Source organism: Sardina pilchardus, chromosome 2 (assembly GCF_963854185.1).
Source record: "Sardina pilchardus chromosome 2, fSarPil1.1, whole genome shotgun sequence".
NCBI classification, from domain to species: Eukaryota; Metazoa; Chordata; class Actinopteri; order Clupeiformes; family Clupeidae; genus Sardina; species Sardina pilchardus.
The window spans coordinates 8,924,672-8,947,171 of NC_084995.1; the positions used below are offsets into that span (position 1 = coordinate 8,924,672).

The following is a 22,500-nucleotide window of genomic DNA, read 5'->3' on the forward strand; positions in this document are numbered from 1 at the left end:
CCGGGGCCAATCAGCCGAGCCCCTCCGCCGCGGCGGGCCCTCAGCGGGGACCGGAGGAGCAGGAGCCAGCGGCGCCACTCTCCTCACTCAAGCCTGCAGGCAATTTGATTAGGCGCCCAGGGGAGGCCTCTCAGCCACTCACTAATGGACAATATGAAATATGTGCGCTCTCTCCCACGGCTCCCACGAGTGTGTATTTCTCCTTCTCTTAAGGTTTTCGCTGCTTTTGCTGAGGACACATTTTATGGACCCTTAAAGGGATATTCCGCCATTTTTGGAAATACGCTCATTTTCCACCTTCCCTCGAGCAAAACAATCGATATTTACCTTGTTCCCGTTCATCCAGCCATTCTGTGAGTCTGGCGATACAACTTTTAGCTTCAGCCTAGCATAGATCATTGAATCAGATTAGACCATTAGCTTCTCGCCTGCTAGCTTCATGTTTAAAAGTGACTAAGAATTCTGGTAATTTTCCCATTTAAAACGTGTCTCCTCTCAAGTTAGAAAGTGCAATAAGACCGACTGAAAATGAAACCTGGCGTTTTTCTAGGCTGATTTCACATGGAACTACACTCTCATCTGGCGTAATAATCAAGGCAACTTGCAGCTACTGGCACTACTACTGCTTGTTGTCTATGGGGACTATTTTCAGATGCTGCGTACGATATCACTGCGCCTATGGTACGTTTGCAAGTTGCCTTGATTATTACGCCAGATGAGAGTGTAGTTCCATGTCAAATCAGCCTAGAAAAACGGCAGGTTTCATTTTCAGTTGGTCTTATTGCACTTTCTAATTTGAGAGGAGACACGTTTTAAATGGAAAAATTACCAGAAATCTTAGTCACTTTTAAACATGAAGATAGCAGGCGAGAAGCTAATGGTCTAATCCGATTCAATGATCTATGCTAGGCTGAAGCTAAAAGTTGTATCGCCAGACTCACAGAATGGCTGGATGAACGGGAACAAGGTAAATATCGATTGTTTTGCTCGAGGGGAGGTGGAAAATGAGCGTATTTCCAAAAATGGCGGAATATCCCTTTAAGTACCGTAAAAACCTTGATTAATAGCCGGGGCCTGATCGAGGTTTTCAAGGGAAGCGCGTTTATATGCAACAGTTAGTTCCAGTCATGCCATGTGATTTCTCTTCAAATAACATCTTTATCACCTCGCAAGACCATACCTGTAGTATTTCAAAAGTGTACTGCCATTACTCTTTTCTCTTAAGACCTGCATATCAAGCAGCTCTGGCTCCTGACTGTAATAACCTAACCCTAACCCCACCCCTAAGATCAGACACACGGGACTGTAATAACCTAACCCTAACCCCACCCCTAAGATCAGACACATGGGACTGTAATAACCTAACCCTAACCCCACCCCTAAGATCAGACACACGGGACTGTAATAACCTAACCCTAACCCCACCCCTAAGATCAGACACATGGGACTGTAATAACCTAACCCTAACCCCACCCCTAAGATCAGACACACGGGACTGTAATAACCTAACCCTAACCCCACCCCTAAGATCAGACACATGGGACTGTAATAGCCTAACCCTAACTCCACCCCTAAGATCAGACACGTGGGATTTGGGACACACCGCCTGGCACCTTCACCCTGTACCAAGCTGTTCATGCTTTGCTCAAACCCCACAGGACAAAGCTCCTAAACACAGAGATGAACGGATACATCCTTGACTATCATCCAATCCTTTCCGCCCCCCACCTTCAACCACGCCACCCCCACCTTCGACCACGCCCCCCCACCGCCCCGGCCGCTGTCCTCACCGGTCTTGTCGGAGTTGCAGAGCAGCGTCTCCTTCTCGGCGCGCAGGCCGGGGCTCGGCCCGTGCTTCATCCATGTGGCGATGGTGAACTGGTCAGTCAGGTTGTGGGGCACCAGCCGGTCCGGCACGTTGGCCGCCTGCCGCCCGTCGAAGCGGAAGATGAGGTCGCTGTCGCGGCCGCTGTCCGTCAGCAGGGAGGCCGTCCAATTGGTGGATGCAGTGGGGGCGGGCAGTAGATCAGTGCTGCCTGAAGCTGCGCCTTGACAAAAATAAATAAATACATAAATAAATAAATAACATAACATCGATGAAAAACATTATGAGGACCCATTCAAGTGTTTTAAGCTTCACAACCCTCTCTGATGTTTTAATTAATATAAACCTTCAACATATTCAGAAAATAGCATCCTAATTAAGATGGATTGCATTAACCAACCACCCATAACAACATCCCCTATACCGGCACCGTTTAGAGGAAACATAAATTGATATATGTTTTGGATAAATAATATAAAAAATAAACAAGGTGCAAATGGTGGCATTATTGAGTCTGGTTCAGGGCCGCTATTCCATCCAAGTGATTTATTCTGCAGTGAAGTCACGTAGGGCACTGGGAGCAGAGAATGCTCTAGCCAGCCCTCCAGCAGAGCTGCAATGTTAGTTCTAAAGCCATCCCTCTGGATGCAGCCACAGCCACAGCCTGCATTACATGTGATTACTTTCTGCAAAGGCTACAGAGGCCCTATTGGAGACGGCCTGCATACTCGGGAGAGGCCTGACATATTCATCTCTGATCTCAGCAGCCTGGTGACTCGGTGGCTCTCCCACTCTCCACAGTCCACTGTCTCTGTGGCCCTCTCCTTCCCTCTCATACACCCTTCTCCTTTTGTCCTCAGTTTTGGAAGGTGGCGGAGAAAACTTTCACACACTTCTGTCTCTAATTCTGTCTACCCACTATTTCTCTCTCTCACACACTCTCTTCCTCTCGCCCTCTTACACTCACTTTCTCTCTCTGTCTACTTCCTATTCCTTCCTTTTTGGAATTCTCTCCCTTTTCCCCTCTGTCTCCCTCACAGGGAAATGGCAGCTCGAACATTTCTCTCTGTCTCTACCTCTCCTCTCCATGTGTCTATGTTTTTGCAAACACACTTTACACCCTCTCTCTCTCTCTCTCTCTCTCTCTCTCTCTCCATCCCTTCCACCTGATGTGGCCACGTGTCTATGTTCACTCAGTCTTCCAGAAGGCTGAGGTGCTATTGAATGGGCCGGGTCGAGACATGCCGTTATGTGGGCCGCCTCGCCGCCATCGCTCACACCCCCGCCAGCGCAAGACTGATAGCCCTACAGCTTTTACCGTATGCAATATTTATTCACTTTCGATCAATACTGCCCAATAAATATATACCCAGACGTCAACCAAGCATCTGAGCTCCTTTCTCGCCATGAGAGGGGGCCTATTTTCTTGAACTAGTGAAACAACAGGTCAATGAGATTCCATCCAATAAACCCAGCTTTAAGCAATTTTTTTTGGAGGCGGCGAATCTGGCCTTAGCAATGACCCACATCTTCTTCTCATCAGACTTTTTGCATCGATCAGCTGCTGCATGCTGCAGGAGCCAAAGACAGATGAAAATGTGCCGGTAACAAAGAACGAATAAAAAAAAAAAAACCCTCTCCTCACTCGATTTTTTGCTCAATGTTCAACACTGCCAAAGGGATTTACAGCGTTTGCTTCGGTTTGTGAATATTCATTGCAGGAAGCTTCTGACCTAATTCAATTATCCTGTAAGTAGTTCTGAAATGAGAGGTGGAAGCCCTTTTTGGCAAAGCGCTGAGCTCTCCAAGAGTTTTTGTGTACTTGTGTACTTTCACAAATTGATGTTGCTTAACAAAAAAAAAACAATTATAATTTGTTTTATCGCATATTAGATAACTATTATGGGGCTTGGCCAAACCTCTGGCTCACTGTGCCTGCATACTAAGGAAGGTGGAAAGAGACCTTTTGCATATAGATGAGAGTATGGAGAAGGCTTAGCGGCCCATAACTCAAGCACTTAAGGACTCGGCCCGTGCAAGACCAATAAACTGTTATTGCTGCATATTGCATATTTAGAGGCAACTGTCTCTGACATCTCAGTTACCCGCCAGGGGGAGAATATAAACGTGGGGGTGGGGGGTGGTGGGGGGTGGGTGGGGGGGGACAATGAGGGAGGCGAGAAAATCAACAGACTTAACGGCAGGCAGGCGGGCAGGCGGGTGGACCTATCACTCAACATTCAGTTCATTCTGGGTTCATTTACTTCACATAACAATGATTTATAATCCAGATATAAAACAGAGAACGTACTGACTTAATCTTATCTCAATTTCAAGGACCCTTTCACTGCAATGGCTTAAACTGCAGAGGTCATGGATTGCTTCACAGCTGCAAATAACTTTTTTATCTTATATATTTCATTTTTTTTTCTGGCTAAATGCAGTCCAAACCTCTTTTGTCTTGATAACATCAGTGTCGAGGAGTTATATAAAGACGCCTTAATTACTTCATTTGAATAATGCATGGCACTCTGTTTCTTCATCATTACATAAAGGCAAAGAAGAGAGTGAGGACAGTTCCGCCCAACCACACAGGGACCAATCACTCTTTGAAGACGTGACATGTAACCATGACAACTTCAAAAAGTGTGTGACTAGTCACGGCATCATGTCAAAAGTGGTGCCATGGGTAAAAATACACTCAATCATCTGTGACATCTGGAGTAAACACACATCGGCTTACTCCTGAAAATCACTGCATGATCCATTATGGTGTTCTAGTTGACCGATCGCTTAACGCTCAGCATAATCACATTAGGACACATACAAAACGACAACTCACAAAACACAGTCTCATTTGAAACCCAAACACTCACTAAATTGGGTAATTTCTTTCACTGTGCTCGCCCACGGTCTCGTAAAAACCCAGTCGAACAAAACATCACCGTCTCCTATTGTTGATGTTTCCTAAAAGATGTCCTATTTGGCGTAATGAGGCAATTTGGAGGGCCCACACCTGCAGTCGTTTTCCTTTTGTCAGAGCTGGCACTCACCACAGAGTCTCTGCAGGGACTTCTCCGAGTAGGTCTCGCGATCGCAGCCCTTCCCAATGTGACTGGTCTGCAGTTCCACCATGACCCTCACCGACGAAAGTGGCCCGTCGCAGGTCTCCAGGTGCATCTTGGGAAACAGCTGCTTGCTCCCCGTGCCTGGCTCGTAGTCCGCTCTTTTATTCCAACCTGGTGGGGGGGGGACAAAAGCATCTTGAAGTCTCCTAAACTAAACGCAACTTACTGCCAGTTATGGTACAGTCTTCATGTTGATGGTATTTGACCATGCAAAGGATATGATCTACAGAATATCCAAAATATCCAGAATCATCCAGTATTAGTTCCTGCAAAAATGTCAGAAAGCTTTCACAGCAAGACACTTCCAACAATATTGCTTTAGGTTAGCATGCTACCAAGCTTTAATCAGTGCCAGCTGGGCTGCTGATTTGTTTTCGCATGCCTATTAGTAAGCTGTTGTACCTGTAGCTCACGTGCTCCTTACTGCTGTTTTATCAGATCATACACATTACTGTGCTCACCTTATCCACTTGATCAGGCGTTATTAACACAATTACTTTGCAGATAAGCTGTTCTTTTTGCATGCCTTCTAGGTAGTTTGCTCACTAGTTTTAGACCAAAAATCCACACTGTTGCTAGGTGCAGTGGCGCTACGAGGCACTCAGGCCCAGACGTGGTTTCTCAGCCCAGTCCCTGTCTGGAGGGAGGCTCAGCGTACTGCAATCTTGGGGCAGCAACCATCACTACAGCACCTGCTGGGTGCCGAAATGAGTTGTGGGAGTAAATGAAAGAGGCGCAGTGGGACTGCCTGGCTTCAGAAGCCCCTCTTATTGCACTAATAAAGAGTACTGAGGCCCGTAATACTGCAGTGCTGCTCACATCAGAGCTGCTCGTGTCCCACAATATCGCTGATGGTGGCCCACTGAGACTGGGGATGCTAAATTGTTTCCATAATGATTATCTCCAACATTATTTTTTAAAAAAAATTGTTTCATTTGGTATCAGTATAGCTTGTGTAGCATGTGTATCCGGCATTAGTAACAGTGACTCCAGCCTATTTTTGTTAAGCAATAGCACACAGTTGTAAAAGATACAAGGAATCTTTGACTCAGGGACTGACAAATGCATGATCTGTTCATGCACAATCTGAGTAACAACACCACATCTTTTTGGGCTGTTGATCATGATCAAATTCAGTTCAGTTTTTATCTGTAGCCTATTTTATACACACACACACACACACACACAACACACACACACACACACACACACACACACACACACACACACACACACACACACACACACACACACACACACACACACACCATATATACTGTACAGGTGTTTTGGCTTGTCAAGCACGTTTTTGCATGAATTTTGGGTGTATTTTATGTATTTTATAAATCATCTTGACATTTTGTATCACATACTGTTTCGAAGCATCTACAGTAACCATTTTGAGAGATTTTCTTTACTTAGCAAATGTAGCATATACTGGTATACCTTCCAAAGTAGGCTGTTTTGGCCTGTCCAAGCATGATTTTGCATGACTTCTGAGTGGATTTTATGGATTTTAAGTTGTCGATCATAGAATTCACCATGGCCATTTTCAAGAAAATACATATTTTAATGGATTTTCCTTTGGATTTTTAAAAAAACAACTCTGGTCTAAGAACAAACATGGCAAAAATAAGTAGTCGTTATGACTCTTTATGATAAAAATGATCGATGTTCACCATAATAACTCTGTGATACCTTTATGTTTGGCTTAAGATGCAGATACCAAGTCAGATGTTTCCTGCATGTTGTGCACAGCATGTCAATGCACTGTAGGATTTGGGGACATGGGCCCCGGCGCCGACATTTAGTATTCAGCTGCAGAGAAGCAGCCCTTCAGGAGCCACAGCACAGACCACGAGCAGCACATCTCCGGTGCTCGTCTGCTTGATAATTCAGCAGCCCTGTAGTTTGTATTCACCCCGAGCAGAGGAGGAGCTTTTCCCCGGGTCTTGTCTGTCTTGACTGAACACCTTTTTCAATTTTTATTGGCTCCGACACTAGATTAAAAGCAAGAGCCGACTGAGGTGAGTGCGGTGGTGGGGTGGGGCGGTACGGGAGTATGAGAGTGCACACCTCACTCACTGACAGTGGCAGTCTCTGGCAGGTGGCTGCTCACCAGGTGTGCTTTGTTATCCCTGTTTGCGTCTCAAAAAATGAGCACTGTTAACAATGCGCTCCACTTGATTACCTTCAAGAGTGCTCGCCATGTCAGACAGCCTGAGATGAGCAACGCGCTCGTGGCCGAGATGCCAGTGGAAGGCGGTCGCCGGGCGGATAAGAGGGCATAGAAACCCAGGCCAAGATGGCAGCACATGGAGCTGGTAGAGGCACCCAGGGCTCAGGGCACAGACTAGGCCTTCATGTTGTGTCCCTGTGTGTTTGTGACTGTGGGTTTTCACATCAGAGAACCCACCCTCTGTAGCCTTTACATATTTGACCCATGCAGACCCACGTGCTAGACATTAGTATGTTGCGAATAATTACGATGGTTGTAGTTGCACTGGGAAAAAAACCCCTTTTGAGTGGGTCCTGTGTGTTTTTTCTAGAGTGAAATGATTGGGTTTAGTTCATGTAGCATATTTATCTACAGCGCAGCTGATAATGAACAGTGTCACAGTTGCTTTACAGACTGTGAGGCCTGGTGCTCTCAGAGCAGGCCTGCAATTAGGAGCACCTCAGCCTAAAGACATGACGTTTCATCAAGCACGGCACAATGATCCTACACAGGGAGATGTCAGTGGGCTAACAACAGCAGGTAAGACCATGGCCTTTGATAAAAGCACTGCACTGTGCACAAAAGATGTGAGGGCTTTTGCCCTATGAAGCTAAAAGCGTTCCTTTGATACATCAGCAGTGTAAGTGTTGCTGTGCCAAACCCAGTGCTTCATTTTCCCTCCAAGTGACTCCAGACCACTGCCCCTGAATAATGCATTCCACATTCCTATTCACGATTCTTTCACAGAAACCTCCTTTCCTCTCATAACCACTTCTTTAGTAATCATTATACCATCACTGTGAATGAAGGTTAGAATGGTTGAAATATAATAAAAACGGCATGTTCTCTCAATAGCGTTGTTAGGCTTCATCAGCAGTAGATGAGGGCCTGACCTCTCTCTATGGCAGCTATTAATTAGGAAACAATCTACAAATTAGCACCAATGCTAAATGCAATCAGTAATCGCTATGTGCCGTGTTACTGTTAGCCGAAGTGTTAGTGCGGCAGATGAACTTATGAGTCAGTGAGAGCGAGCACTCTAGGTTTGACGCGCACAACTCGTTAAAACTCTGTTTGTCTGCACCTTGCTAGTGCTTTTGATCTCCGTTGTATGCGCAGACAAAAAAGGAAAGGAAGAAAAACAGTAATTCAGGTACAGTATGTGACTGTACACGTGAAGGACACATTTCTTCTTCTTCTCCTCTTCTTTTTCTGTTTATTCCTATTTTATCTATTTACACATTGCACAGCCATGGAGACTGTGGACAAAGCATTTCACTACATACACTCTGCGTAACTGAAAATGACTAATACATTTGGATTTGAATTAGAGAATTAGCCCCTGACTCACTTAATTCAACTCTCAGGAAAAAGAGGTCATTTCATTACACTGGAAAAGAAAAGAGAGCCAGAATAAAGTAAATATTCCATGTACCTGCATTTTCAGTCAGTAATGAACGCTCCTGCTCCTGGTCAGCTTTAAGAGCAGAGCTGCCCAGTGATTACCAGCTATTGGCTGAAGCCATTTGACATGGTTTTGTAATTTGACCACAGGTTTGGAATGAAACCATTCCATTAAAAACTATCAGTGCCAATTGGAGCAATGGGAACAATGGAGCAATGAAGGCAGGTGTTCATACCCGTAAGAATGTTGTTGCTTTTTCATGTTTAACTAGGTGGCGCTATACATGAAATGAGTGGTTATGGGATGCGATGGCATGGCCCCTTAAGACCAACATATGAAACAAGGTGGTCCTCCTAGGCCCTACAGTTCTTGAGATATTCACGGAAATCTGTTTTCGCGACAGATCAAAACAACAGATCAAAACGAATAACAGTGGCGACATGCTATCCATGTGGGGCTACATGCCCACCAAGTTTTGTTTACCCCGCTCTTTCAGTGTCACGGGAGGCCTTGACGAAAATTTGCTTATTAGAAAAAAAAAAAAAAAAAAAATCTAAAATCTGAGTTCGCTGTGTGGCGGTCATAACTATCAGTGCCAATGCGAACAATGGGAAGAATGGAGCGATGCAGGTAGGTGTTCATACCTGTGTGAATGTTGTTATGAAGCTGGTGGTGTGTTTGCAATGTCAGGGGCATAATGAAAGCATTTAGTGCTCATTGAAGGCATAACATATTTGCTGTGGCATCCTTGTGGATTAGCATTTTGTTGCCAACAAAGCGTTCCTGAAACCATCTACATGATTTGAAGTTGAGTCTGAGACCACTGATGGTGTTCTCTGGTGTTCTCTCTGAGTACCAGCAGGCTTTTGTGTGTGCACTTCCCTAATTTCTTACCAAAAAAGGAAAAAAATTCTAGTCTCATGTGATATGTAGATATCAAAAATATATTTAATGGTTCACTCTTCTTTAGACAACATGAAGGCAATCCCTGAATGTATGTTTTTCCATTTTAAATGCTTTCAGGGGGAAAGATAGTGAAATGGTTCCTCGCGATTCCTCATACTGTAAATGTGGCAGAAATCTCTCTGGGATGCTTTTGTTTTCTGCAGCACCTGAAGACTTTTCAACACAACAAATATCTTGCTAAAGATGCTAAAGACTCAGAGGAAAAGTCTGTAGGTGAGACAAAACAACAACGCAACTAGTGTGATATGCATGGTTTCACTAACACACTCTTCCCTTCAAACATCCTTTGAAAAAAGGAAGGGAATGGGAATAGAGGAAGAGAATTTAATCTACATGTGTGTTGAGGCCAGAAAATCTCAACAAACATACAGTATGTACAGTGGCTTACTCCGTCTAGTTTTGAGGATGCTACTCTGTCTGTGCTTATACAGTACTCGACTAAAAAGGCATAAATGAGTCAGATCTCCATATCTGATATTTTCGTCTGAAATATTGGCTGTTATGTTTAAAAAATCAATTCAAAATGTCAAATGAAAGAAGCCAGACATATTTTCAGTCTGAAAGTCAAAATGTCATGGCTCCCTTATCTTTCTGTTTAAAAGCTGTTTGGACAGCACTTAGGCTACACACTTGACTCGAGTACACGAGAGGATGATGTAATGACTGGTTGAGCAGCCATTTCTCTAATTGACCCAATTAAGCCTTGGACTTCCAAGCCACCTAAAAAGCTTTCAGCATGTCTTTGTTAGTGAACGCATCACATCAAATTAAATTACTTGAGCTCTTCTCTGCCTTTTTGTCAATTCTGAATGGGAAAAACGCAGTTCCATTAAAACTGCCATTAGTGATAAATGACCTTACTAAATGCACAAATCAGATGGCGCTGAGTGCTCCAAAGATACAAAGGCGAGGAAGAAAACAATCATTAGTTTATGAAACACTTTTTTTATGAAAAGCCTGTCCTCTTCAGTAAGTATTTAGTATAGGTGGTGGATCAGACACAAAATCGTTTCTCTTTTTTTCTGATGTACAGTACTGTAGGTGACGGTTGTAGGTTGTCAGGGGGCTGGCAGCCAATGAACTGTAGTCACACTGCCCTGGCTGTGAATGGCCTTTTGAAAGGCAAAGGGGGACGAGCTCCTGTCCTGGTGTTAATACTGTGTCTGATGGGTACAGAAAGCCACTCAGACTCCTGCAACGCTCGCTCCCCACGCTCTCTCCTCCGCTCACTCTCCCCCCGAGAGGCCCGTGTCATTCTACTGAGGGGCCCCACTGAATGGTGGGAGTGCCACAGCCAGGCTCGCACAGACGGATAAAGAGATCATGCCTGACAGATGGAGTCTGACCACAGAAAAACGGAGAGAGAGAGAGAGAGAGAGAGAGAGGGAAGAGAGAGGGAATGAATGAAAGACAAAAAGAGAGGTGGCGAGACAGCTCAGAAGATTACACGCTTGAGGACCGAGAGGAAGTGGGAGGATGGGTGCGTGGAGCCTCACCGCACCACCCTCCTCCTCCTCCTCCTCCTCCTCCTCCATCCCCAGCATCTCTCCCAGCTGTGGCTGCCATGGCTGTCACTCAGTTCATATTTACAGCGCCTTTCATATTCACTCAGTCACCTTGCTGACGAGCGGCGGAGCCGGGGCCACACCATTTGTGCTCATCCTCCCGTGCCGCTCCGCCTGTCACTGCCTGTCAACGGCCACCAATGAGACGCCGCACATCTCATCGCATCACTTGCACGCGCTCCCTCTATCTCTCTCCAACTCTCTGTATTGCACTCTCTCTATTCCCGTATCTTTACCTCTCTCTCTATCTCTCTCTCTTCCTTCCCTCTCTCTTTCACTCTCTATCCCTCTCTCTATCTACCTGTCTCACATAGACTCTCTCTTACAGAAAAGGAGAGCCAGGATGAATAGAAGTGTCCACTGGCAATCAGACGGCAGATGCTGGGCCTATATTCCACCCGCTGTCACAGAATAAATGAACTCTGATATTGTGCAGGTGGCAGGGAAATTGCTGCCCTGCAAATAGGATGGCTTTGATCACTGAACTTCAGCGCACCTCAACACAGCACAACACAAGCACAGCCGTGTGACACCTCAGTATTGCTGGCCACGGCAGTATTACAGGGTCCAGAGCTAATAGAGTTGAAGGTGGCATTTGGGTTTGTTATAGAAGAGGCTGCCCTTTAGCTGCAGGCCACAGTCTCTCCTCCGCAGTGAAAAGGCTACACTCCACTCCGCACGCCTCAGAGCATTGCTGCCTGACGACACCTTTCACCACCGCACTCTACAAATGGACTTGCCAGGGCAGTTGGGCGGAGCAGAAATAGGTGAAATCAACGCTAGGCAAGCCCTCCCTCCCACCATCACCACCACCACTGCCGCCCAGGTGGAGTGTCATGGTTGAGTCTGTGTCTAAAGCTAGGCCACCCTGTTAGACGTGAGATACGGGCCCCAGCGCCCATGATCCTCACCTTCCATTTGTTTTAATTTCATGCACAGCGCAGCGTAGTGCCAGACAATTTCTCTCTATTGCACAATGTGAATTAGTCAGGTTAAAAATGTATTACACAGGCTAGTGATGGTGTATTCTGGCAAGATATGCTCAAACGCTGGAGTCTGCCTCCTACTGGAACGAACTTGGTGTAATATAATATTTCTTAGAATAGTTCAACAGAACATTTTAGTGGGAAAGTTCTCACCTCCCCCAAGTGCAATAGTTCACATTTTATATAATGCCATTCTAAATGTAATTTTAAATGCAGTCACATCTTAACAAAACCTTTTGAATAATCCACTGAATTTACGTAATTGTATTGTGGATATCGGTTGTGCATAAATAAAAAACAAATTGGGGATGAGATGTACATTTCCCTTTCAGTTTCATACTGTATAATTCATCCATGTCCTGATGTGAACACAACTTGACCAAATATGAAATAATTCAAATTAACTTCAGCCATGCACTGGGGCAAAGCATCTAAATGCTGCAATGGAAACTGCAGTGTGACTGTTAACAGAACACAAATGAAGAAGGCGCTGCTTCTTGAGATAGCACTTTCTGAATACATGTGCCACAGTATTTAGAACCATTTATTCTTGTATGAAACATGTGACAACTGATATCTTGTGCATTGTCAATACCTAGCACTTCTGTGGTGGGAACAAGGCATGGCTCATCGCAAAGCGTAACAAAAGATACATCGCAGCTCCAAAATGAGCACGTGTGGAAATGTCTGGTAACACTGAGAGCTCCTTAATTACCTCAGTGTTAGTACTGATAACACGAGGATGTGGTGGCAACAGATTTTCCAGGGACCCCATGTGATCATTCACGTGCTGATTCAAAAGTGCTTGATTTTCATCTAACATTATCCTGTTATATGTTAGTTCAACGTAATAACACTGTATTTTGGGGAAAAACATGAGCTTGTGTAATTCCATGTTTTGTGGTTCAGTAGCATTGACAACTCCTCTTTCCCTTTCTGCAGTGCTGCTCAGGTAATATTTACATTTCAATAGATCAAAAGGACTGTTCTGACATATGTTCCAGTCTAGAATATGATTTTCATTACAAGCAACACACAGCTGAGATTATGAAGTCAAAGTCAAAAAAGGTCAAATCGACTATATCAATCAATGATCAACCAATGTGACCATGACCCCCTTTGACTGGTACTCCGACGCTCTTTGACGTCAGACAGATGGCAACGACTGCTTTAGTCATTCATCAAACTTGTCATTTTAGTGTGTTAATAAGTCAGAATATTGTGTCTTTCTCAACAGCCTCTTTAAAGGCAACGCTCATGCCTTCTGTCCACCACGCCAAGGTTGCTATGGAGTCTCTCGGGAGTCGACAGGAATCCTGTGACTCACATTTAACGACAAAAGACTGAAGGACAAGGACGAGCAAGAGGATGAGCTCTAGAATGAAACAGCACAGAGCAAATGACTAACATTACATCCTCAAGCCTACAGTACATAACACCTCAGCAGCAAACCAGAACTCAAACAAGCTAATCAACCCAAGATCTTACAGGAGAAATACAGGAGACCATCATTTTTAAACCCTTACAAACTAATAAACAACAGCAACCTGAGGATGAGAGATGATTCCTAAACCAAACGATCTATTCATTAGGTGGTGTGATTTTCCTGACCTTGATCACTGCTGCTGAGATGATTCTATTCATATCATGTCCTGGCAGTGATGACCTGTGTGTGTCACCGCTACGCATCTCTATCATTGTATTGCTGACAGGAAGTCTAGAGCCCCCTCACCACTAATGTGACCATGTCAAGATCATGTCATGGTAGATACAAGATGCTGTAATAGAGGCCATTGTCCAGTGATATACATGGTCAATTTACCACCCATCTAGGGCTGTCATGACAGGATGGCTATGCAATTGCATGTGACATAAGCTGTTCCGGCCTGCCATGATGACCAATGACAAGACATCGGAATCTGCTGGAACATCTTCCTGTCATTGCAATGGCAGTCGAAGAAGGCAGTATTAACAAGTATTTTGTTAGGAACACAATAGTGAAAATGAACACAGTATTATTTGACAGCAACAACAAGGTAAACATACCTTTTTCACTTGTAATAAATATATCTTGATTCTGTAGTACACCTAATAATGATAATCGTTTTAATGCACAATTCTTTATATTAAATTACACCGTAATATATAATCCATAGTTTGATAAATCATGATTATGTTTGCGTTGCCATTTCTAATAGTGCACACGTCTCTATGCACTTGAAATACTCTCAGTAGAATTGGCATCATCAGGGTTTCTAATATTGTTTTTTTTATTGAACTGCTCTGCGTTGCACAGCTGTATGTTACCGGCACCATCATTAATAAGAATTCATGAGAAAGTTCATTTGAGGTGGATAGAAAGTCATCACAGATTACCTTCAGCTTTCATTAAAAGTAATGCTCCCAGTAGAGGTGCACAGTGACATCATTATCTGTACTGTATCTGTATCTGTTTCGTTGTCATTTTTGTTTTGTTTTTGTACCGACAGTGCTTGGTGACCTCGAGAAACCGAGCAGGATTTTCCTTTAACAAGGATCAATGGGGAAAAAAACAGTTTGGGTAGGAAAACAACTTTACAAATCAAAACATTGCTTCACATTGGAAACGAAAAAAAAAGCTATGCAGGTTTAGGTGTTTTTGGCTACTGTAGAGATCCTTCTAGAGGTGCGATATACTCTTTCTTACTTCTTGTGATTGTGTGCCCCCTGTACACAGACAAAATGTTTTTGTTGTAAAGGCAAACATACCGACAAGGTAATAAGGTTTCATGATTCTCGCGAGATTTGTCAGTCTGCCGTTCTTGAAGTTGCATGGTTGGTTTTCTTAGTAGCAACTCGCTATAGTCTATGCTGTATAGCTATGCTAGTTGAACGATGCGCCTCCATGTTTGTTTACCATCAAATTGGGGAAAATATAATTAATATTAAATTGAGAGAATGCTTAATGCATGGCTAAATTACACAAAAGTTTAACTATTATAGCTTACAACAGCCTACACTCTAGACTCCTAAGATTACTGACATGAACATTTCTTTGAGATAATGGCATAATGCCCATTCTCTTAGTTTCTTGATGTTTTAAGCCCGAATGTTGTCTTCAAGGCAGCATTGCCTGGAAGGTACTAGGGTGAGGCATGAGTTAAGGTTAGGGTTAGGGGTACAGTAGGTTAGAGTTAGGTGCCTTTAAGTCGATGGTGGCAGCACTGCCTGGAAGATGATGTTGGGGGCTTAAAACCATTGAGCATTCTCTAAAGCAGGCCTATTCAACTAGCGGCCCGCGGGCCAGATGTGGCCCGCTTCAAATTTCCTGTGGCCCGCGTGTCTCGTCATGAGAATGAACTCGCTTTGACGGGTGTGCATAGATCTTCATATGATTGGCGAGTAGCGCACTGTCGGCCCGCCCCTATTGGCCAGACTAATTCTTCCAGTTATCTTCACTCAGAGAACACAGCACATCACTACACAAACTGACATTTCCAAATGTGTAACTAGTTTTAAATGTTATCATTAAATGTTGATTAAATTACGATTTCTTACCGCCAGATTCTAAACCTCGAGCGTGCGCAAATCAAAAATGTTACAATCATACCCGGTCTCCGTTCCTCCGAGCCCTCGGGAAAGTTAATGAAGGAGCTGTGGTTTGTAGAGAATTGCCTCTTGACTTTATATTCCTTCTTTACAGCGATGGATTCGTTGCACAATAAACATGAAAGTCTCGTACTTGTTGCAGAGGGTAAAATGAACGATTCTCGTTGTCAATTAGACGTTTCTTTAGACAGAGCCATCTTCACTCCACTCGTGGGAATGCTATTGTTCGTGATTTGCGCAGGCTCGAAGTTTAGAAACTTTGGCGGTAAGACATCGTGAAATAGATAAACAGAGGCAGAGCTGGCATTACTTTTTCTTTAAATTCAATGCTAAGTATATTTGAGAGATTGGCGCTGTAGGCTACTGTGTGTGTTTGAAACACTTATGAGCCTAATTATCTTGAAGTAGGCTAGTTAAATCAACACTGCAATTTTTCCCACTGATGCATGATATGGCAGCTATCAGACATCAGGTATGAAATACTATGGTTAGCCTGGGTGTTTTCAAATACTTGTATAGTTTGTGTGGCAGCCTATCACCTGTCTGAGAAGATTTTTTTTATGGATATGGATAATAGGCTATGTTCTTAGTTTCTATGCCAGTGTATAAAATTCAATTGAATTGAACTGAATTTTACTCTGATTTTATCAAATATTGTTGGATACAATTATTTTGCGGCGTCTTATTTTATGCGGCCCCTGAAAACCCAGTGATTTTTCCATTCGGCCCTCTTGGTACTGAAGTTGAATAGCCCTGCTCTAAAGTGTAGGCTATGCCGGAGACACCAGGCTATGCCGGAGACACCAGGAGCGACTACAATGGTGAATCAAAAGGGCTATGCTCATGCCCTTTCACACAACTTTTTTATACAAAATTTAATTTAACTTCAAATTCTAATAGTTTAAGTCTGGTCACTGTCACTTGAACTCACTCTTGTCTGTTTGCCAGTGAATACTATATCGTTTGGAATGCAAGCTAAAATGTCTCTTTTAATTTGTTTTAATGCACAGAAATGTATGTGATGTATAAGCATAGGGGTATGGGGTTGAAGGAAAGACAAGCACAAGTAGGAGCCTCTACAGTACCTCCTCTCACTGAGTGAGAGCATGGCCAGAAGGCCATGGTGACAGTAGTGGATGACTCCAGAGTTACAAAAACAGCCATCCTTTTTCAAGTAACTGAAGCAAGCTAATCTAATTTGTGAGATCCAAGTATGACGCTGCAAACCAGCATTTTGTCTTGAGTCCATCCATGACTTGATTTGAGGAAACAGTGGCTGATGTGCCGTTATCCCTAGGCTCACTTGAGTTGCAAATAATAACTTGTATATTTGGCCAGATTTGGCGTCTGTTTATGGCCCACTATGCATGCTTTTATGAATAGCAAATTCAGATTGGGGTGCATGTCCAGTTCTCAGGCATCCTGATCCTTTTCAAAAGGAAAGACATGTAGATATTTATGGTCTGTCCTCACAGACAGACAGGTAAGAGAAGGTAATACATCTGTGTGAATTACACTGGATGACATGAAATGGTCGGGTTATTTATCTATGTATATTTAATACAGTTTCAACTAATACAGTGTTGCCTCTACATTACAAACCAAACATATCTTTGATCTGGTGACAAGCCTGCTTCACAGCACTCAGCCCACTTGACTCAAATATGCTAGGGAATGATATCATAACTACTACGGCAAGGCAGCTCTGTCAGTAGGCCTACTAGATGAGTGGATAGCTCTTCATTGATCACTCTTAATTGATCCCTTTTGATCCGTGGTTAAAAGATGTTCTCGTTGGAGATGTTCTCGTTCATCCCAAGCAAAGCAGGACCAGACTCCCTCCCTCTCCCCCTTCATCCACAGTAAAGACTTTCCTTGGAAGTAGACACAACATCAAAGTTGGGATCTGAGCATTCACACAGCATTGCATCTATCCTGCTGGTGTTGCTAGGCAGCGGGGTGTGCTGCGGTGTGTGTGTGTGTGTGTGTGTGTGTGTGTGTGTGTGTGCGTGTGTGTATGTATGTCGGGGGGGTGGGGGGAGATCAACGCTTCGCCATGTGATGGGCAAGTGGTCTGCTGAACGCTAAGATGAAAAAAAGCGAGAGATGAGAAAAGAAAAGGGATGCTTGAGAGGACCCCTTGGAGAAGAGACAGTTCCCAGATATCGATCTCTCTGCTTAAGATCGCTAAAGGTGTCTGCCATTGAAGACAAATGAACTGGCTGCAGGATCACAACAGACACAACCAGTTAGTGCCGCCGCTTCCCACAGAGACCAGCCGTAGCCGTGGACGCTGCTAGGCAGAGCCAATAGAATCTGCTCCATGATTAGGGAGGCATGATGGTGCTACCGTGGCTACAGTTAGCGGCGCGACTGACCTTGCCACCCGGGCTTGCAGACGGGCTTGACCTCGATGTGCACGGCCACGCTCTCCGTCGCCCTCTTCTGGCCGCAGTCGAAGGCGGTGACCATGATCTTGTAGTGCTGCTGGTTGTCGTAGCTTAGCCTCTCTGTGTTGCGGATGTTACCTGAGGAAGAGCAAGAGAGGGGGAGAGAGGGAGGAAAACACAATTAAGTTGAACATCGAGACAGCTGCTGACACCAAAGGCAACTGGCGTCTGCATCATTCTCATTACTTAATGTAACTCAAAGTGACGTTAATTCACCGAAGTACCTACCTGGCACGTACAGCAGGTATGTGGCTAATCTGATTTGTGAGATGAAAAGTCCGACTTTATATCTTTTTTGTAATTCTTAACGTGACAAATAAATCCCTGTGAAATGGCTCTGAATCTGAATGTGTTGTACATATTCACAGCATGCTTGCACTTGACCTTGACAGAGTCTCAAAATAGACTGCCAGCGCTTCTGACATGCAGATGGCCGGAAACCAAAGAAACCACACCGTGTCCTTAAAAAAAAAAAAAGGAAAACATCTAGTGCCCTCCCATGACAACCAAAAGCTTTTTCAAATGTATCCTTGGCTTTTTCTTATGACTTTCCACTTTGTGAGTGGGTTTTTGGTTTGACTTTGATGCGGAGACACAAATTGCTGCATGGCAGGATACGGCTCCAGGACCCTGTCACCCAGGCCGGCGAGGCGCGGGGCTGCCGCGGCGACGTGCGAGATCACCTGACGCTCTCGCACGTCGGCTGCTGGCCTGTGGTTATTTTTACCCACTGGCTGCATTTCAATGAGTTCCCCCCCCCGATGCAGTCAAGGAGACCGGAATGAGGAATAGAGGTCAGGCTCACTGTGTTACAGAGAGAAAACACACGGACACGCACACGCACACACACACGCACACACACACACACGCACACAGACACACACACACACACACACACATGTATTCACGTATTCAGCCACACAAACACACACTCAACCTGGACTTCTCACATTCATGAGAGGGAGATGGTGCTAAAGCTCCCTTCTGCTAACTCCCACTCGGCACACACACACACACACACACACACACCAAAAACCAGTCTTGGGGAATTTCACTTGAATCGACTGTCAGAATGCATAAAGGTACAACTGGCGCGTGTCGTTGTTAAGGTTGATTATGTGCAACTGCTGTCATGTACAGTGAGCGGTTACCAGAGTCTCGTTAGACATGACAGGCCCAATTGAGATGGATGGGAAAGCCTCGCTGTGTGCTAAACAAGCTCGGGGAGCAGCTCTGGTGCGATTGGTATGATCATCAGAACCTCTGTACAACATTAGCTCTGATCAGCAGCGCTAAAACCAGGCCAGAGCCAGACATGGTCTCATTTGCATGGCTTTATTTATTTATAGACTTCTCTGGCCTTTATTAATAGGACCGTGGAGAGTTAGACGGGATATGATCGGGAGAGGGGTGGAGAAATCAGCGATCAGGAAATGACCTCAGGCCAGAGCTGAACCTGGGTCCTCGCGGACACTGGACACGCATGTGGTATGGGATGCTGCCGCCTACGCCACATCTTTCCTCTTCGTGGATTTGATTTGCGCAAAACACCGGAAAAGTAAGATTGCATAGGGTGCCTTTATCTGGAGTCAAGCGTCAAGCTCTATTTCATTATAGTGCAGGCGAATGGCAGAAGGACCTCACTGACCACTGGCTCTCGGCCAGATAACCACTGCTCTGCATCAAATGATGATTGGATATGCAGTAGCGGAGAACATTGCTATGGCTCCTTCATTCCCTACCCATTATGTTGTTGTGCTATTTCCAGAACACACAGAGAACACAGTGTGTTTTTCTTCGTATGCTGTGGATCTGACTGATGGCCTTGATGACTGACTGACTGACTTGTGTGGTCATCATAATCACTCATGCTGGTACTTGAAATCAGCTCTGTTTTTTTGCCATATCACCCCCAAATGGATATTGCACTACACCATTAAACGTGTTGCAAGAGTAGAAAAATATGATAAGATGGCAAGACCGCTTTCTACCGGTCGGATTGCCAGCCTGGAAGTGTCATGTGAGTTATATTTTCTCAACATATCCAGATCTCCAACAGATACTTCACAGAAGTTCCTTCACACAGGAATTGAATGACCTGTGGCTGCGGGCATCAGACTATGAACGCACTAATGAAATGGTGGCATTATGGCAACCACATCTCATATGGATGACAAATGGCACGGGAGTTAAGTACATAATAGCATCATAGTTTTTTTCCAGGTGACCCCTCCTTTTAGAATGATCATTTCAGGTGAACACTGCCTTTAAAATGATCATTTTAGGTGAACCTTCCTTTTAGAACGATCATTTCAAGTGAACCCTCCTTTTAGAACGATCATTTTAGGTGAACCCTCCTTTTCAAATGATCATTTTAGGTGAACCCTCCCTTTTAAGAGACGCAGGGAAAAAGCAGCAGAGCCAGAGTGGAGCAGGACACAGGCCCTGCAGAGGCAGTGCAGCATGGCCCTGATCAGGAGTGAACCCATGTGTGTGAGTGTGTGCTTATGACAGCCATTACGCCACATTTACAGAGGTTAATGCACTGGAAATGGAGCGCTGTAACGTGAAGGGCTCGCCAACTGTCTCCCATGATCTCCATTAGCACTGCTCAGGATGCTATGGGTCAGTTCCTCTGTGTGCGTGTACGTGTGTGTGTGTGTGGGCATGGGCGTGTGTGCATTAGGATAATGGAACACACACACACACATACTGTACACACACACACACACACACACACACACACACACACACACACAGGACAAAGCAGTGTTCCATCACCTATCTCACCCTCTACTTCTATCCTTTTCAGTATTACTCAGTACATGTTACACTCCTGGTGCTTGAGACCAGATCTTTCTACTTTTGCCCAGACCTCTCTGCACATCCTTATGCCCACGCCTAAGCAAAGGCACCTCCCCTACATGACTGCACCTGGTCAGACATCACCAGGCCTTGCCGCAGTCTCCCAGTCCGTCTCTATACCAGAGCTACTCTGCAGGCCAGCGCTCGTGTCTCTTCATCCCCTCACTGTGTCTCTGTTCCTCATACTCTTTGTTCTTCTTCCACGTCACCAATAACAATTTTAAAAAGATCACTCCATAGGATTTACTCAAGCCCTAGCAGGAAAACGTGCGTGTGAAGATTTACCGCATTGATTTAATGGGCGCCCGTGGCAGGCAGCATTGGGGAAGAGGTGCATGCTGGGATGGGACGGAGTGTGAATTGGAGCTAGAGCTCCCAGGAGCCAGCAAAGTGATACGCACCTTCAGGATTTATCAGCCAGAGGCCTGTCGTCACACTCCCCAAAGAGAGGAGTGTGAAAACACACCTGGCACCTATATGTACCTGTGAGACCTGTGTGTGTGTGGGTGTGTGTGTGTGTGTGGGTGTATGTGTGGATGTGAGTGAGTGTTTGAAAGAGAGTGAAAAAGAAAGCAGAGAGACCAACATGGAGATTTGAAAAAGGGGGAATTTTCCAGAATGCTTTGTCAACTGAAGTAAAGTGAGTTGAGCGTAGAGCATGAGGCCCCTAAATTAATAACATAAACACAAATAATTTAGCAGCTAACTGTCTGCACATCCCACTCATCCGCTATCAGTGTAGAGCAGAAATGTTTATAGGCAGGTCTACACTGGAGGATTGTCCCATTTCAAACAAGGATATCTCAAGGATACTGGGATAACCGGTCTTCTTTTGTTTCCAATGACAATTCATAACCATGTGGGCACTCCAAAACAAAGGGTAGGAGTAAAACAATAAGAGGTACGATTGGGCCAGAGAAGGCATATTTTAAATATATGAAATGAGTGTGTGATGACTTGGGTGTTTCAGTGTTGGCTACATGTCTGAGTAAGCCTCTCTAGATCAGTCGGTGCATGCATGTGCAAACAGGGCCATAATTGGGTATATGCATTTATAAATACACACCCCCACACACACCAACACACGATGGGAAAAAAGACACAGCCTGGAGCAGGCTCCTTTGACATCTCACCCGCTTCTCTCTCTCTCCCTCTCTCTCTCTCTCTCTCTCTCTCTCTCTCTCTCTCTCTCTCTTTCAGCAAACCAAATAGGGGAGCGTGGCAACAAGTGACGTTCCAAACCGATCAAACACTTTTTTTTCTTGTCTGCTAAGATACCTTGGAACTACTGTACCCCCATGGTGGTCATTTTTGAGGGCAGCATCGATGCATCCTCTATGCTGCCTTTTATCTACAAATCTGAGTGGAAATTTTCTCAAATAGCTGTGAAAAGTAAACAAAGACGGTTGGTGAAACACTTTTACTGCCACTGGTCATTTGATTGACATTTTTTCACTTGGATTTTCAAAATCAACATTGTACGATCTGATCATATCACTGTTGT

At 44.6% G+C, this 22,500-nt stretch overlaps 1 protein-coding gene across 1 annotated transcript in view; it reads right to left on the reverse strand.

The window, feature by feature from the left end:
- clstn2a (calsyntenin 2a) overlaps positions 1–22,500 on the reverse strand; it is a 170,795-nt gene that overhangs the window by 52,203 nt on the left and 96,092 nt on the right. Inside the window, exons 9-11 of the mRNA XM_062530630.1 lie at positions 18,060–18,209; positions 4,879–5,064; positions 1,791–2,048 (exon numbers count right to left, since the gene is read on the reverse strand). Coding sequence (XP_062386614.1) covers positions 1,791–2,048; positions 4,879–5,064; positions 18,060–18,209 — 594 coding nt within the window. The remainder of the gene's footprint in view (positions 1–1,790; positions 2,049–4,878; positions 5,065–18,059; positions 18,210–22,500) is intronic.